The sequence below is a fragment of the Lactuca virosa genome, chromosome 4, assembly GCF_052849685.1.
Source record: "Lactuca virosa cultivar CGN04683 chromosome 4, Lactuca_virosa_CGN04683_v6, whole genome shotgun sequence".
NCBI classification, from domain to species: Eukaryota; Viridiplantae; Streptophyta; class Magnoliopsida; order Asterales; family Asteraceae; genus Lactuca; species Lactuca virosa.
The window spans coordinates 432,342,378-432,360,965 of NC_136429.1; the positions used below are offsets into that span (position 1 = coordinate 432,342,378).

The 18,588-nt window shown below is 34.9% G+C and overlaps 1 protein-coding gene across 2 annotated transcripts; it reads right to left on the reverse strand.

Moving 5' to 3' along the window:
* Positions 1 to 6,801: 6,801 nt before the first annotated feature.
* Positions 6,802 to 8,448, reverse strand: LOC145169182 (putative inactive purple acid phosphatase 29). Of its 2 annotated transcripts, none has more exons than XM_079087756.1 (2): positions 8,334 to 8,448; positions 6,802 to 8,009 (listed from the first exon to the last, which is right to left on the reverse strand). In XM_079087756.1, the coding sequence occupies exon 2, from the start codon at positions 7,956 to 7,958 to the stop codon at positions 6,984 to 6,986; it is 975 nt and encodes a 324-aa protein (XP_078943882.1). In that variant the 5' UTR covers positions 7,959 to 8,009; positions 8,334 to 8,448; the 3' UTR covers positions 6,802 to 6,983. The 2 variants fall into 2 exon arrangements, with proteins under 2 accessions (XP_078943882.1, XP_078943881.1); XM_079087755.1 differs by having other exon boundaries at positions 6,802 to 8,126.
* Positions 8,449 to 18,588: the final 10,140 nt, after the last annotated feature.

Consider the following 18,588-nt stretch of genomic DNA (forward strand, 5'->3'; position numbering starts at 1 on the left):
ATTAAAGCTTGTGAGTTCATAAGTATTTTATTGTCATTGTTTGTATAATTTTGATGAAAGTGTTTGTATGTGTTTGATGTACATGTTTGTAAGTGTTTGATGTAAATGTTTGATGTAAATGTTTGTTGTAAATGTTTGTATACTTCCTAGAAAATCCTATATTTTCTACTAAAGTAGTCTTCTACCAAGACCCGACTGTTCTATATGTTTGTTCTTTTGTAAAAGTGAGTGTTTTCCCAAGTATGACTATTATTACCAAAATATAGTTTACATTACCGTTTATGTGAGAAGATCACAATGTGAATGTAATGGAAAAATGACGATGTTCAGTAGTATTGTATATAAGTAACTATAGATGTACTAACTACCTTAAACCTGTTTGTTTAATTAAGGTAAAATGTGATGAGGTTATAACCATACTTGATTGACTAGTAAACACGACGATCAAAGACGTCGAGATGGTATGATATTCGTCACCCGTAGACTTGCAGATCCCACTATAGCTAGCAGCAAGGTGTAGGATAGTCAATCCCATATAGATCTATACACAAATTCACGCTCTCCCTCCAGGAGACTCTGGTTACAAAACGTGACACATCAGTATATTGTCATGCCATGAAGTAGTGGCTTACATTAATGTTATATTGTTCTTGTATTTGTATAGTATGTTCTCTCTGTTCTAGTGTATAGTATGTTCTCTATGTTCTAGTATATAGTATTTTCTATCTGTTTCTCGTTATAGTAAGAATTGTTTCTCGTTATAGTATGTTTGAACTGACTCTTGTATGTTTCATTGTTCTAGAAATAGTACGTAGTAACTTCCTAAACTATAAATATTATAGTTTACTAGTATTGTTGTTTTGAATGAATGATCATGTTTGTACACCTTTGCTACTCAAAGGTATTGAACTGATTGGAAGAACTTTTATATCTACATACATATACATAATATATTATTCAAACGACACTCAGACAAACAACTGATACCCTAAGTCCACAACCAAACAAGGAACATGAAATGAAGCGAGTTATCAGTCCTAAGTCCGTTCAACCTTATTCATATAACTATATCCATATAGACATGATTTGGACAATATATAAGTTTAAAAGAGTTTTCTAAAATGATAAAGAGTTTAACATATAAAAGAGTTTATAAAACGATTTGAAGCAGTTTGTTTGATAACGCAGTTTTGAAATATAAGAAATCCACTTGTTTGAAAGTTATTAATCATATGTGATTGATACAATAACTATAATGTTTTCTACTTGTATTCCCCCCCCCCATAAAAGCATTTAAAATCATTTAAAAGATAAGTTAAGGGGTATGAACTCACCTGTAGTGAGTGATTCGGATGAAAGATCGATATAGGATCCTAAGTGTTAAGTGAAGTCTCGAGCACAAACGGATCCTATTAAGCATATAATGACACATATATGTATATAATTAGTTTATATAACAACTAATCATGATAGGGAACAACCTTAGGTACTAGGAAACACTTGGAATGAAGTGTTACAATCACAAATGATTATTCTAAAGGAGTTCACGGCCAAACTAAGGGGTGTTCACGGCCTTAGGAGGGTTCACGGCCAATGAAGACATGATGTGTTCATGGCCCAACCTTGGTTCTATGAGGTGTTCACAGCCAAAACATGCATCTTAAGAAGGGTTCATGGCCTATGTCAAGATCCTATGAAGGGTTCACGAGCCAATGAAGGGTTCACGGCCGTGAACTCTTGAAGATCTTGCAATTTGGTGCTTGTTTCATGGATGTAATTAAGTGATTCAATGGACAACAAGATAATGGAAGAGATACTTACTTTTTGGTAGCTTTGAGTAGTGTTCACGGTTGAAGAAGTTGAGAGAGAATGAGGACTGTTCACGGCTAAGGTTGAAGGATTTGAAAAAGTGTAGAAAATGAGCTAACTTTATTTATATAGGGGACTTGTTGACGGCCAGGAGTCTAGATGTGGCCGTCAACCCCTTTTTATGGAGTTTTTGGCTCAATTACAACTCAAAGAACTTGAGCTAACACTTCCTAACACACAAACCTTGAGTGTACTAGGCTTAGAACTCTCAAACAGACCCTTAACAATGCTAAAAGATAACAGAAACAAGTCTTAATTTTGATTGAATTGATTGACTTTACAAGATAGAAATTTTGGGTTGTCACACAAAGCTTAATGAGTTCCCCATATACCACATACCATAAATATCAAACAATCCATACATGTCATACATAACTACGAGTCGTACGTATCAATCATATATAATAAACAATAAAGGTGCTATGTGTCGCACATAGTCTTGCCATTATGCCACGAGCCACCTCATGGTCTTTCTTTCCAGGCCGGGGGCCACAACCCTGGGTCTTACAAACAAGTGCCAAGAGCCACCTCCTGGTCTTCAATGCAAGCATCACAAAGACAACTAGCATACAAACAATACTACTTAACTAATTACTTGCCAGAGTTCAGAATGTGGTCTTGCATATAGTGTGCCAGGAGCCGCCTCTTGGTTTTTCATACATAATGCCAAGGGATAACCCCCGGGTCTTCCTACAATACATAAGCCAAATGGGCTGACATTGGTGCCTTCGACCCATACAACAATGAGGAAACTCACCTCGATTGCTGAAGCTCACTGCACGAAATCCCTAGCTGCTGGCCTGACGATTTCCCTGTCTAACAGTTACCAAATCAACATTCAATTAGCAACAGAATTCCAAACCATGATCCTTAAACCAAACTTGGGGTAAAATGACCATTTTACCCCTAGCCCATCAAGACTCATAACCAGGGTCCAAGCCCAAAACCAACCAGGCCTAAAACTATAAGATCCATAAAAGCCCATTAATGGCCCAATTTTATAAATTGGGACCAACCTCATATGGGCCTTACCCAAAAGCCCCATAATTCCTGGTCCAAAAATAATTCTTCGATGGCCCAAAGGTCCACGTCCATTGGGCCCACTAAATTTCAAAACCATTGGGCTTACCAAGGCCCAATAGAAAATCTTGGCCCAACTAGGCATGTCCAAAAGTCTCAAAACTCTCCAATTCCTCTGACCAAAAAGCCCAACACATAAGCCCAACATAAAACCGAAGCCCCAAACATGAAACAAGCCCAAAGGCCCACAGAGCCACGAACGTGGGGCGTATGCGCAGCTTACACTGGGCGTACTCGAGGAATCTGGATCACGACCAAAGAGGAGGTACGCTGGGCGTACCTCTAGTTATGCGGGGCGTAACCGCATATTCTCCAAACTTAAATTTTGACTTAACCCATTAAGTACTTTGCATCCAAACTTCAGGAAACCTCCAAATGAAACTCCTAATGTATAAAGTCGGCACCTTTATGCATTTTCATGGCTCAAAGGGACCCAATGACCAACTTAACCCAATAATACCCATCTTAATCCATCTAGAACATGCATGGACCATATCTAACCTTATAGATGGCAACTTTATGGACTTATAACCTCAGAAATGCTAAGAGTAGCAACTCAAAGCTCCTAGAGTGGTGTCCAACCACTAGATCTCACTTAAGAGGTCAAAATGGGACCAAAAACCATATAATCATAGATCTCAACCTCTAATGATCAAGTTAAGAGCTTTTTACCTTCAATGAGCTGAAAATGTAGCAAAGAGTTCAGATCCACTAGCCTTTCCTTGAACCACCACCTTGCACCAAGCCACCACTTCTTGAAATACACTAAAATCCACCAACAATGCACATACAAGGCACACAACCCTCTTCGATGAAGCTATGACTCGAGATTTAGGGTTTAAGACACTGGAGGATGAAAGAGAGGCGCACACCCTGGACTTAAGGTGCTTAAATAGTGAGCCAACCCTTAAAATTAGGGTGTTGGGGATCCTGAATGTACGTTGGGCGTACTTCCTGTACGCAGGGTGTACATCTCCCAAACCCGCGTTTCACTTATCCTGCACTACGCTGGGCGTACCCCAACTTACGTTGGGCGTACTCACGCACATGCCATCTTGCATGCATGGGACTGCCTTGCCAATTATTTCCATTAGGGACCAAATTATCAATAACTTCAAAATACCATAACTCCCCCATCTTAGGCTTGTTTTTAATGAACCTTATATCCATGAAAAGGTGGCGAGAAGCCCTACGCTCCTAAGAAAACACCCAAGCCTTAAAAACTCCTGAACAGCACCCTAAATTCATAAAAGACCGAGATATCAAATTATGAGTATACCCTTGGCTTCCGAAGACACCATCGAATACTTGGATCACTTATACCATGACACCCACATCCGAAATGGGCTAAATACTTCCTTTCCTGAAGCCGTAAGCCTTGCGATAACTAATGAATGGGTCGCAGCCCCAAACAACGGAGCAATTTTGAAACCGAGTGTTACAGATGAGCATCGTCCATGAGCATCATCGATGAACGTCTTCCATAAGCATCATCGATGATCATCTTCCATGAGTATCATCGATGAGCATCTTCCATGAGCATCTTCCACTTTTTAGCAACATTGAACAATCTTGAGCATCATAGCAAAAGTGGCTTACCAAGGAACACATGTGTCACACCTTGCACCAAGATGATGAATCAAGACTTCAAGGTGGCGCATCTAGACAACGAATGTCACACTTGTATTCCAAGATGGCGCATCCTCATGAAGGATATCACATCTATGCTCCAAAGTGCTTAATTTTTTTACCAAGTTCTCCATACCCCCTTTTAGAAGATTTGTTTCTTTGTCACTTAATCCATTCCTTTGTCTGATGATCCATTCCCTTCTTATTGATATGTTCCATTGTCACATGCTCCTTGAATCCTAAGTGGTCCATTGAGTTCTAAGTGCTCAATGAAACTCAGATTCTTCAAATGCTCAAGTTACACACACACATACACACACACACACACACACATATATATATATATATATATATATATATATATATATATATATATATATATATATATTAAAACTAACAAGATTTTACCTATAAGTACTAACATATTTTATTTACATTTTCCCATTACAACCACCATTTCTTTATTTCTAAACTACAAACTATTTCTCATTCACCAAACCTTAAAAAATGGATCAACATCGAAATACTCCACACACCCCCAAAACACATACTTTTGATTCAATCACCGACCCATTCACCCTTATCATAACACCTAGTCAATACCCACACTACAAATCACCAACGTGAGGGTTTATGAAGGTGCTATAATCGTACCTATTCAAATCCAACATTTTTCCAACATCCATTCCAACAAAATTACTTCAACCAATCAAACCCAAACCAGTTCCAACAATTTCAACCACCTTCCCATGCCCAACCTTCAAAAGCACAACCTTCATAACCACAACCTTCCATGACGTTGACGACGAAATAGTACCGGAAACTCAACCATAATTATCTAGAACTATAAAATAACAAAAATGCAAAAAACGTGGTAGAAATTAAATCAAAGATGAAGAAGTGGCGTCAAGAAAAGCTTGGATTTCTATATCTGTAGATGTGAAGACGGGCCAAGCCTAATCCAGGACAATAATTTGGAGCTCGTGCCAGCACACTTCCACAGGCAAATGGAAATGGATGTATATCAGATCTACAACAGTGTAAATAGCGAATGACCGAAGCTAAAAGCAAGTTGCACCAATTTTAATGGTATCTACAACAACCTCATGAACATGCATCATGAACATGCATGGAAGTGGGGCAAATGAATTCAACATTTTAACCACAACTTTTCAACAAAACAACATCAACCACGGTGGTAAATCCTTTGACCATCAAAAAGAGTGGCTAATTATGTGAGAAACTCCAAAGTGGGTCCTTGAATATGAATTGCTTAGTCAATCGCAATCCTACAACTCCAACAAACGGCCAAAACTTCAGACGGCCTTAAAGCATTGCACTTTTGATTTTTTTTTTCTTAAGACATCGTAGTTTGAGGAATTTAATTGATAATATAACATTGTACTTTCATTTTTTATTTATTGATATTGCACTTCCTTTTTTTTTCTTTTACTTAGAAAAATCTACCTATTTATCATTATACTTTTGTTTTTTTTTTCTATTATGATACTATATTTTGAAAAGTTTACCCAATTATATAGTGCAAATCGGTTTGTATTTGCATGAGATCGCTTTATATGGGTAGGTTTTTCAATATACAATGTTATAATAAACAAATTAATTGAAATATATTGCTATTCTTTAACTTATAAATGCCATTACAAAAAACCTATGTTATGTTTCAAGATGATATAGAAATCAACATACCAAAAGAAGCCATTTTGCATTCCCTGATCTCGTAAACAAATGATAGTGTCATTATTGGCAACATATAGGAATGGTAAGGGTTGCATTAGAATAATTAGACAAATTTATGATGTTTATGTTTATGGTTTTGTAAATGATTTACAGTAATGGTTTGTTTATGGTTTTTGTAAATGGGTTTATTTATGTTTATGCTTGTTCATGTTTATGTTTATACGGAAGGGTAAAATGGTCAATTACTTAGCTTTAAACAGTTCATTCAAGTTCATTCAGTCCAAAAGAATCAGAAACAATATGTAGGTATTCAACACTTTATCCATAAGATACCATTAACTAATAAACCATTTTAGACATACACTTAGTTTGTATCAAAAACTATATACAGTCACTTTAATAACAAGAAAACACTTATTATATTCTTTTTCATCCATATGTGATTGACAAGTTTATGCTTGGAAGATGCTAATAATTATCTTTAGTGAAATATAAAACTTATTTTCCAACACAACATAATACCGATCATACCAAGGCAAAATAAAACAAAATTATTAGATAAACCAAACCATAAACATCAGATTTGATGAAGATTATGATAACTACATTCACATGACATTATGACACCGTATATTCATTGATTGAAATTCCCATTTTGCCATTCATTGTAAAATTTGATGATTCAAACAACACTTTTTTCTTTACTTTTACGATCCCCAGATGGATGAATTGTTGCTCCAAAGTATCTGATCATCAATGGTGGTTAACTTTTCATCATCAAGCCTCTTCCATGTTCTAATTGACTTAACTGCCCCCCAATTCCCACTTGACTCTTTCTCCAAAGACACAACCACCACCCTTGACCTTCTTGACCACCCCGCCTTCCCATAAGCATGGTACCCAAACCCTCCAGCATAACAAAGATTAATTCCTTTCAACTCTCCACAAAAATCATTCAAATGATCATGTCCAGTGAAAACAGCCTTCACATCACCTGATTCCACCATTGTTGTAAAGAATCCAGAGTTCACAGAAGCAGAACTTATCCCTTCTTGTCTCACACCCGTAAAGTTTGAAGAATCAAACTGTGAATATTCGGGCAATGGGATGTGAAAGTAAGCAAGTCCAGGAGCTTTTGTGTTGTTTTGAAGATCCATTGAAGTTTCTTGAAACCATAACTGTTGAGATGTTTTGATCCATCCATATCCAGGGATAGATGGAACTGTAGAGTAGTCACCACTATCAAGAAAGTATAAGTTTAAGATGGAACTATTCACAAAATCTGATCCTTCAGTTCCAAACACTTGAAGATTGTAATTCCCAAAACCATCTATAAAATCATCAAAACCAGGTGGGTTAAGAAGAGACAAAGTGTGTTTCATTTGAACGATATGATTCATGACACCTTCTCTGGATAACGTGGATTCTTGATCATGGTTTCCTAAGACAGCTGTCCATGGGATGTTTGATGAAATGGCAGGAGCAAAAGCTGCATTCATGGAAGCTTCTGCATCTGTTGCATCGGATCCATAGATGTTGTCTCCAGTGAAAACAATGAGGTCGGGTGATTCAGCGTCGATCATTCTCTGAATGAAATCAGTGGTGTTTAAGTCAGAGCAATGGGGGAATTGATCTGGAAGAACATCTTCACATGGGGTTTTACTTCCATCAGCGTAGTGCATGTCAGCCACCTGTAGAATCTTGAACTCGCCTTTCGTTTGATCAAATCGTAGCTGTTGGATACCCTCAGTATTAGTAAGGATAAAAAAAGAGCAAATGAAAACGAAAACAATTTGCAATTTCATCGCCATGATTGAAGGAAACTGAATTTCGAATTGCTCCTGGATGTTCTGAAAAAGAATGATGAAATCATCAGAAATTCATGCAAGACAAATCGTTGTTTCTATACAATTCTATTAAATTTTAGAGTTAGAAAAACATGTTTCGATTTCTACAATTCTAATCTAAAATCAACAACTCTAAATGAAAGAAGCAAAATCAAAGTAAAAAGAGAACTACAAGATGAAATGGAATGAGTTCGAGAATACTATTCGTACCAGATAGGGGATAAGGCGGAGGCGGTGGTTCTGGTGAAAGAAGATGATCGGAGAATCTACGTTGATGAACAGTGGGAGCTTCTGCTTGGCGTAGGGTGTAGTTACTGTAAATTACTGACACATTGGTGTTCTTTTTTAATACATCGTATCGTTGCTTTTATAGTAATAGTAGTATTTACATCCACCACACACTACTTTAATGAAATTACATTTAGCCCCGCTTTGTAAAGATATGAAATTTGGTTCGTTGGTGTGAATGGTTTTTGTTTTTATGTAAACGCAAAAAAGAGAGTTCAACCGTAAAATGGGTGGTCCTAAGAATTATGTGCATGTGCAAAACGGTGATTTAATGAATTACAAATTAAGATTTTTTTTTTTTTGGAAAGGGAACTTCCTTGACGACGATTTCAGACCAGCTTTCATGCACCGACTAATCCTCCGCTGCAAACATCAGACTTTGCCTTATGTTCTGGAGTCACTACAGACGAACCTCCTTGGCCACGAGGGCTGAGTGGTGCCAGGATTTGAACATGGGTCAATAGGTTATCCACCATATCTTCCATATGTCTTACCAAGTCACCACAACCCAAATGGTTGCAAATTAAGAAGTTTATAATTGATAAAACAAAAATAAGAAAATGTCGACTGTTTTATAAGTTTATGAAAAACTGAATTACAAAAAAAGATAAATAAGAGAGAAAATTGCTAATATGGTCCTTAACTTGTACCAAGTGCTTATAAAACAAGAGGCATTTTCGTATTTCTACTAACATTTCTCATCATACTTGTGTAACCGCCATTTCAAAACAAGAATCTTGACAAAATCTTATTCATCAACCCTTGTCTCTCCACTAAACCCTCTCCAATCTCCATTACTGAAAAAACCTAATCGAACAGACATGCTCGTTTATCTAGTATTCATTGCTTGCTTCTGAATAGTCTTGGGGTATGGTGTTGACAATGGGGACAGTTAGGCCAAGATATCAAGTTTTTGATGCAATGATTTTTTTTATTGTATTATGATTTGTTTCTTATTGATAATTCTAAAAACCTAATAAATACTCCAACGACTAACAAGTGTTAGTTTTTTTATTTGTTGTTGCTTTTTACAGAAGTTCATCCTACTATGCTCACCATTGAGCTTCATCATGGTTGGAAGTTCACCAATTTCCAAAGGATAAGATACATCCAATACATAGTATGATACATGGACCTAAAAGATGTAGATAAGTTATCGGTGTTCATGAGTTGGATATTATCATGCTAGAGTTGGGTTACTCGATACCACTAATTATTTTCTACCACTATTGCTAGTCAAACGTTAATTTGAACTTTGGACTAAGATCATTAGGAAATGATGCTAATGTTATGAACCTTGCACAATATGTTAAGGAGAATAAGATCATCAAGGTATACATTAAACACAATGAAACTAATTCACTTACCTACTTTATGTCTAAGAGGTGCGTCTAAGGTCAAAATTGAGGAAATACCAAATGGTGAGGACATACGTAGACCCACTTCCATAATTATTGTTGGTAGTTTGTACCCGATAAACCAAAATCATGATGATGGCCTAAGAGTTTAGTTGACTTTGGATATTTTGGCCTAAGTACAAAAGGGGTGGGAGATATCATCCAAGTAAAGGAAGTTCTTTTTGTTAGATCATAAGTTGTTCTTTATGTTCATAAGAATACATATAATTAAACATAATACAATAGAAGCATTTAAAACATGCACACTTATGATTAAACCATAAATCATGATTCTTTCCACTAATACCAACCCTAACCATAGAAGAAGGTTTAAGGAAAGCCTTTAACAACTATTAAGAAGATTGAGGACCCAAACAAGAGCCGCTCTTACAATATTGCACCCCTTGACTAGCAAGCAAGTAAGATCCCTAGCTCTAGAGGCTTGAATTTCGAATTGAAAGAAAGTTGTTGTTTTCTTTCTCTTAGTCGACACATAACAGAAGGAAGGGATATCTACAAGGGCCGATTTTAGGGTTTTGGTGGATCTTTAAGGCTCCTCCTTTTATATAGTTGAGGAAATCTAGTCCTTTCCAATTTTAAATCTAACAATAATGTTATTTTATTCATTACTAATTATCCTTCTAGAATTATCCGTTAATTAATCCAAATGGTTAATATAATTCTTTCAGACGTAATTAATTAATTCTTTCATACATAATAAATTAATTATATTAATTTTTAATTGTTTATAAATACTCAATAAATAATATACTATATTCTTCTTATTTAATTGTCCTTTCTTTCTTCTTGGGTCAAGTGTGTAACCTGTAAATGCCCATATAAATCAATTTATGTTACCAACATGTTATGTAGTAGGAATATCTCCAACAAACTCCCACTTACACACATCACAACATCTCTATGGTCAAACTCATAACTTCACATCGTTTATGTCCTCTTGACAACTACCTAGATCTTCTTAACCCTTAGGTTCGATCCAATCCTTGATAAGTGATCATGTATTCTTTATTCTTGATATCTAGTATGAATCTTAAGACATAGAATTATTGACTAGATCTTAAGTTCAAGAATTGTGTTTCTCAATATAGATCCATAGTGACTCAAGGACACTGTCAACCCTGCCTGAATAGAGCTACATATTCACTGCCAACACACAATCAAATGAAGGGCCCTAAATATATCTATTTACTATGGTTAAAAGGAACAAATGAACGTTGATTACATATGGCTACCCTTTAAATCATATCATACATTTGATCAAGAATCATTATGAAATGATATTTACTAATAACATATGATCATATAGGGTCACACCTTATAACAAGTAAACACTAATTGATTATTTATTAAGTATATGATTATTAATAAATATAATCAAGTCCTGTATTTTAATTAGGGAGTTATTGTTTTATGAAAATACTAATAAAAAGAGAATAACTAGTTATTTATATCACATGGTATGATTAAATAAGTAGTGTACAATATTTTGGACTTATAAAAGACCACTAGCATATGTTATGTACATTTAAATATTAAGAAGAAGTGTTAGGCACTCCTTATCTTTGTCTTTCCTTCAAACAGTCCATATCTAGTCATATATATGGTTGGTTGCTTCTTTGACTAAGTTTTTACACATCATTCCTTACTTTCAAGTATTGATCTCATTTAATGATAGCATGGGCTTTCATTTAGAGGTATAAGTATAAAAGGAAGAGAGAGGACCAAAGCTAGTAGAGTTCTTCATTTCTTTTGTGTTAATAGGCTAAGATCATCTCCATATATTCTCCTCTCTCTTGAAAATTACTTGTATATTGTTGAGTGCTTTATGAAGGATCATAATAAACAAATATCAAGAAATAAGAACAAATGTAATCAAGAACCAATTTTTATTAATACAGAAGTTATCTTCATGTTGTCGAGCTAAGAGTTATCCAGTGGATGACACGCTTACGCTAATGTATTAATGTGGAGTAGGTTTGACTTATCAGATTATAAGGTTCGACCTTACAATCTCCCCCAATATGATGATGTCAAAACCTAATCAAGAGAAGTCAGGATGATGGACTTTGTCAGCTTCAATGATCATTTCAGACTTGATCCACTTGTAGACATCACTTGCAAGTTTATATGTTCTTTTACTCAGTTTAAAAGAGATTAGCCATTGATAGCTATCAACTTCACGTTTGCCTAAACACTCTAGCCTTAAATGAAACAAATGTTCAGTGTGAGCCTTATACAGATCATCAGTCCACTGGAAACACATATGATCATTCCCATCAACATAGAATATCCCATGTACTGGTTCCCGGATGAAAAGATGTTGAACAAGAAAAACATCCACTGGTAATGAATTATTGATATAAACAGATCCGAAGGGAAAAATAAATTTAGCATCCTTGGATCTTATCTTTTGAATCCCTAGGGAACTTGGAGCTGTTAATGAAGAAGTTGCATCTTGAAGAGGAACCAAATTCAGATTCCTAACTTTGTTAATCATCAGGGACAGGGAATACTTCATCTCCGATGCATGAATACCCTTGTTGTAACGCCTGATGGTTCTAAGGTATCATTCATTCCATTATTTATTTTATTGTCTAATTATGTAACTTGTGTTAGGCTTAGTAAATTGTGCCTTAATGTGTGGGCTTAGTTGAGGCCATACGCTGGCTGTAAGCCTGGTGTATGCGGGGCATAAATGGAACAAAAAGGATCGCAGGGGCATGCATGTACACACAATGTACAAGGTGGTACATGCAGCGTACATGGCCAGACTCAAAACCCTAATTTTCAGGGTTCAATCCCTATATAATGTCATTAAGTCTCAAGTGTTAGCCTCCCTATCAACCTCTTTTGTCTAGACACCCTAAAATCGAGTCTTATCTTCCATTGTTGAGTGTGTGTGAGCTTTTGGAGAGCTTTTGGTGTTCATTTTTGTGCATTTTCAAGGAATTGAAGAAGCTAGAAGTTGCTTAGCATGAAGAGGAGGTCTTGGATCCAAAACCACCACCTTATTTCCCAAGATTTTGAGTAATCAAGTTCTCATCTTGCTTGCTAGATGCTTAGACCTCTTTTTGGGTTAGATTGCTATGTTTTTAGCCATGGTTTGGGTGGATGTTGGGATTAGGATGTCCCAAATGCTTATTCCGTCATATCTAAGGTCTTCATTGACTCCTTTGGCATAAAGGTACCAACTTTATGGAATTTAGGGGCTTTATGCATTCATTAAGTCTTTCATTAAGTCCTTTTTGAGCTTTAGAGCTTCTTATGGTAATGCATGGACGTAAAATTAGAAACTTTACATGGTATTCCAACTTAAAGGGGCCAAATTTGCATCTTGGAATAAAGTCTTAACAGGTTAGGAGCTTAATCTTGAAGTTGGCTGAATTGGTTGAGTAAGCTGGGAGTACAAGCCCGTACGTGCAGCGTACAGGTGACAACCGTCAAAATTCGAGTCGGTTCTAGATTTCACTAAACTTAGTTGCATATATAGGCACGACACATACTAGACTTAGTAACTAGATGCTAAGTTATAACCTACTAAAAACTAGGAAACAATTAGAAACGATGGACAGTGTACTTAGATTTCACATTGATATGTGAATTCTACAACTACTTAACTGTAGTGACTATCCATATTCGGGTCGCTCTTTGACTCGAACACCTTTTCATGAATCATATACACACATCATGCACTTGACCTAGTGGTATAAATTAGGTCCGAGTCTCGTAGGAACTTAAGTTAAAGTTAAAAACTAGGACTTGTATACTTGATTCCTCAATTTCGCTTGAATCTCGAAACCACTACATGGAATGCCAATAAACGGATAAAATAAATTACAAACATTATTTATAACTATAAAAGAGTTATAATACCATAAGATAATTTGAAGTCTCAAAGATTCAATTTATTTTGATATTCAATGTTTAGCAAAATCCGAAAAACCCTAAATACCTAAATTTTATAAACTTTAAACTCAAAAATTATATGAAAATAATTATGAAACTTACAATATCAATTTAAACATATTAAATTCAGGGAAATATAATCAAGGAAAATAAAATTTAAATCATTAACATTTATCCTTAATTTATAAGCCAAAATCAAGATTTTATAAAAAAAAAAAGAGAATTAAGTGCACATTTTATAAAAATTTGATATTTTTATAAAGAATTTGAAATTTATAAAAATGGATGAGAGGGAAACCCTCTCTCCTCCTTCATAATTTCGTTCTCCCCCTCTCCAATACACTCTTCCCCAAGACAAATAAAAAACATTTTATCCTCCTACACACTCCACTTCTCTCTCACACTTCCTTCTCTTTTACTATTCTCTCTTTCATAATCCACCACCATTTTCTCTCATTTCCCCCCCCCCCTCCAAAATCACAAAATTTTCCAGAAAAATGAGTCTCAAGACACCAAAAATCATCTTCTTCAAGTGTTCTTCTTAAGGTAATCACAAAAACCAAGCATTATCCCTTCATTTCCACTCATAATTTCACCATTTCATGCACATTTTTCTACTTCTACACCATTCTATGGGTAGATTATGAATCATATGTTCATAACCACAATTTTTATGATGTTAGAGGTAGTATTTCACCCAAAAACCAACATGCATGTGATGATCTTCAAGGTTAGAGACTTGATCATCAAAGTATGTTGTTAAAAAGCTTTCAAATAGGTTTATAAAGGATTTATTCCCAAATAAATATCTAAAACTTATTTTCTGATCAAATCCGATTTTTCCCAGAATTCCATCAACAAAATAAGATGGTTCACAAACTTTCAGAAAATAATTCATTTTTCTCGAATTATTATAATTATTGCAAGAAAATAGGGCAATAATTCACATAAAATACTTTCTGAGGTCTATAAATCCTAAGTAAATTTGTGGATGACCCCTAAAGTGAGTGACGACATCTCAGTGAGTTTCATCGATTTTTGTTACTGTTTGCTATGGATTTAAATTTTCTTTTTGTTTAATTAAAATAAATCATAAAACCACTTTAAGGAATGTGAAAAGGGTATCTAATAATTTTCGCAACTCTTACCCTATGTGCAAGACTCAGAAAAATATTTTCATAATTTTTCATAATGCATTACTATTTTTTCCCGATTTTTGTATTTATATTGGACTAATAATGGAAAAAAAAATATTTTTACTCATCCAAAAATCATGAAAATTTACCAGAAACTCTTATAATATATTAGGATGCTACATGAAAGTTTTGATGATTTTTATCTTCTGTATGCTATTTTTCTTCTAATTTCCCAAGATTTAATACACTTAAATCGACAAAATTCATAAAATTGGGTTAAACAGTTTAGAAATACGTTTTTATATTTTTCTCAGCTTAAAAATGCTTAATACCAGTACTACTAAAAGTTTGGGTAATTTTGGGAACTATTTTCTATTTATCCCCGTTTTTATTCAAATAAATGCACAAAAATCATAAAACTGGGTTAAACAGTTTACAAAATCTATTTTTATATTTTTGCCAGCTTAAGTGTGTGTAATGGCAGTATTATAAAAAGTTTGGTGAACTTTCTTAACTGACTGCTATTTTTCATGAATTTTTATATATTTAGAGAATTAAATATAAGAAAAATGGTTATACATATGTATAATCCATGAAAATTTATCTGGAAGTCTTTTAATGCAGTTAAAACCAAAATCTGAAGTTTGGTGATTTTTATTAAGTGTTTAGTATGTTTCATAATTTTATGGTTATTCAAGAAATTAAATTGGTAAAAAAAAATAGCTAGACATATCAAAAATGCAAGAAAAAATATCTTAACATCCTTAACTTCAGTTGAAACTAAAACACAAAGTTTGGGAAATTTTAGAACTAAACTGATTTAGTTTTTCAATATTTAATCAGTGGAACACCTCTAAAAATGTTAAATATTAGCATTTCAATAATGGAAAATTCCACTTGAATTTGTTATTCAACAAATTGATTCATAGAAATCTAAATTTCACAGAAAAATTTTTGTAACTTAAGAATATTAAATTTTGACACATTATTGGCATTATTCTATTGTAGTAGTAAGTATACTAGTATTAGGTTTTAATTAGAGACTCATTAGTGTGTAACATCGTTGTAGGAAAATGATAGTGGTATGAGTGGAGCATAGTTCAGGCACCAGTTGCATCATCTCGATGTATTGTGAGTATTCACGCACTCCCCCATTTTCGGTTTTTATGTTTTGGGGTAGAAAAGCATGTCCGAAAAACTATTTATTGTTCGTTGTATTTAAATTGATTCGTATCAAACTCGATTGATATATTTTGCTATAATTTGCTATATTCTGCTATGTATGTCTATGCAACACGGAACATGAGAACTTATCGTCTTAAGTCCCTTCCCTTATACTTTACTCCAACCATTAACTCTTTGAGCCAATGGTCATTGTGGATAGCGCTATTAGGAATTGACAACTCCTCACTCGCCTGATTGCTGGAGTGCATGATACCATATAATCTATGCAACGATAAGCATAGATCTTGATAGGGCATCAGTCATAGGTTTGGTTTTGAACTCATTGTTTGCTCATATACATACAAAAATTGTTATTAATTATGGCAATAAACTTGTTTATTAATTATAGCAATGAACTTTGTTTCTCATTATAGCAATGAACTTTGTTTCTCATTATAACAACGAACTTTTATTACTGGAAACTTATTTACTTGTCTTAACAATGAAATTGTTTGCTCCTTGTAGCAATGAACTTGATTACTCATTTTAACAATATATTTGCATTTATGGAAACTTTTATCAAAACTTGATTTCAATTCATGAAACCAATATTATTATTTTAATCTGTGAGTACTCACCAACTATTTTTATCGATGACGCTCGTTTTACATGCTTTTTCAGGAATCATCTAGTAAGAGGCACGTAGAGACACATCACTTTTAGGAGCATTCGCATGTGTTGTATTTCAATTTACATTGTAATTTCTTTTAAAAGTTGTTCAAACCCATTGTAAAGTTTGTAATGATTTTTAATACCATGGTTGGTGTTGTCTTTTAACTTTTGCTATGAAAACCTTTATACTGCCACGCCTAGTGTTTCCGCTTTAGCGGGGTGTGACAGTACAAGCCCTCGAGCCAATACGCATACAAGTTGAGTACACCCCGCATACTCAGTCTGATGGAATTTTGATGTCGGACTTTCGGTTTGGGCCTTGGTTTGGGCTTAGAAGGTTAGGGTTTAGTTGGGCCATCTGACTTTGGTAGTTTTTGAGCCAAGTATGTTATTAGACCTTGGGCTAAGTCCCATGTGAAGGGATTGGGCCCAATTGGAAATTAGGCCACATTTTGGGCCTTGATGGATTGTTTAGCTTTTGGGCCCATTGGATTAGGGTTATGGGTTTCATTCTTAGATTTTTGGGTTATGATGAAAATCCCAAATATTAATTAGTTTTCATGTGGCAATTGATAGCTCGGCGAGCTGTAGGGCCAGTAGTCAGGGACCATTTGTATCATTCAGCTTTTCGAGGTGAGTTTTCCTCACTGGGTTTAGCAGGTCTAAGGCACCAAGGCCGACCCTTGATTGGTTATGTCGATATACTTTTTGTTTGTGTGATACTTGTATGTGCTTGCATATGTACGTTTATTGGGCGAGGCCCGTATTGCGAGTGTGGGCGGGGCCTGTATCTCATTGGGTAGGGCCCGTTATGCGAGTGTGGGTGGGGCCCATATCTCATTGGGCGGGGCCCGTTATATGATATGTTTGGTATGCGGTATCTTGGGGAACTCAGTAAGCTTTGTGCTTACGTTTTTTAGTTTATGTTTCAGGTACTTCCGGTTCCAAGGGGAAGAGCTCGGGTTGACTGCATCGCACACACCATATGGATTCTATTTATAGGACATACTCTAATATTCATGATGTTTGACATGTTTATCTGTTTGGGATGTATGAACAATGTTTGGAATACAGTTTTTACTTAAATCAAAAATGAAAATTTTGGGCCATAATTTTTGGATGTTACAAGTGAGTATCTGTAACAACCGGTTATTTCGGGTCATTAAAAGTCAAACAAATCAAACAAAAGTCAAGGAAAGTCAATAAAAGTCAAAGCATGTCAAATAAAAGTCAATTAGATATTTCATAAAAACATAAAGTATAATTAGTACTTTACTTTAGAGGTTTTCGGTTTTTGGAATCAAAAACCACCAAAACCGAAATCACTTTTGTGGAACAACTAAGGACCGAAATCCCTTAAGCCTTGACCGAGATCTAAGCCATGACCGAGAACCCCACCAAGAGCACCTTTGGACCGAGACCCTCTAGGCCGAAGACCCTAGTTCTCGGTTGGACCTTTTGACCAAAATCATGGTTCTCGATTTGGAGGATAAGCCGAAATCTCAACTTCTAAGCGGTTGCACACCTTCCAAAGGGATAAAATACACATCCCAATGTAACTATCACATCATATTCATCCCAATGTAACTATCATATATATATATATATATATATATATATATATATATATATATATATATATATATATATATATATATATATATATATAGGTCGAAAACCCCTTCCTATTTCTCATATGCACTTCAAAATCTCGCATAAAATTTGCTCTCAAGAATGAGTGAACATCTTCAAAACCTTCATATAAATTCCCAGGAAAAACAAATCCTTCAATTAATTCTTAGGAATTAATTGGTAAGTTCCTTATATAACCTACTGTTTATATAACACTTTATTGATAGTTTATCTAATTTATACACGATA

Excerpts from the sequence above, each read along its gene's own strand:
- LOC145169182 (XM_079087755.1), bottom strand. The coding sequence starts at position 8,087 with ATGGCGATGAAATTGCAAATTGTTTTCGTTTTCATTTGCTCTTTTTTT.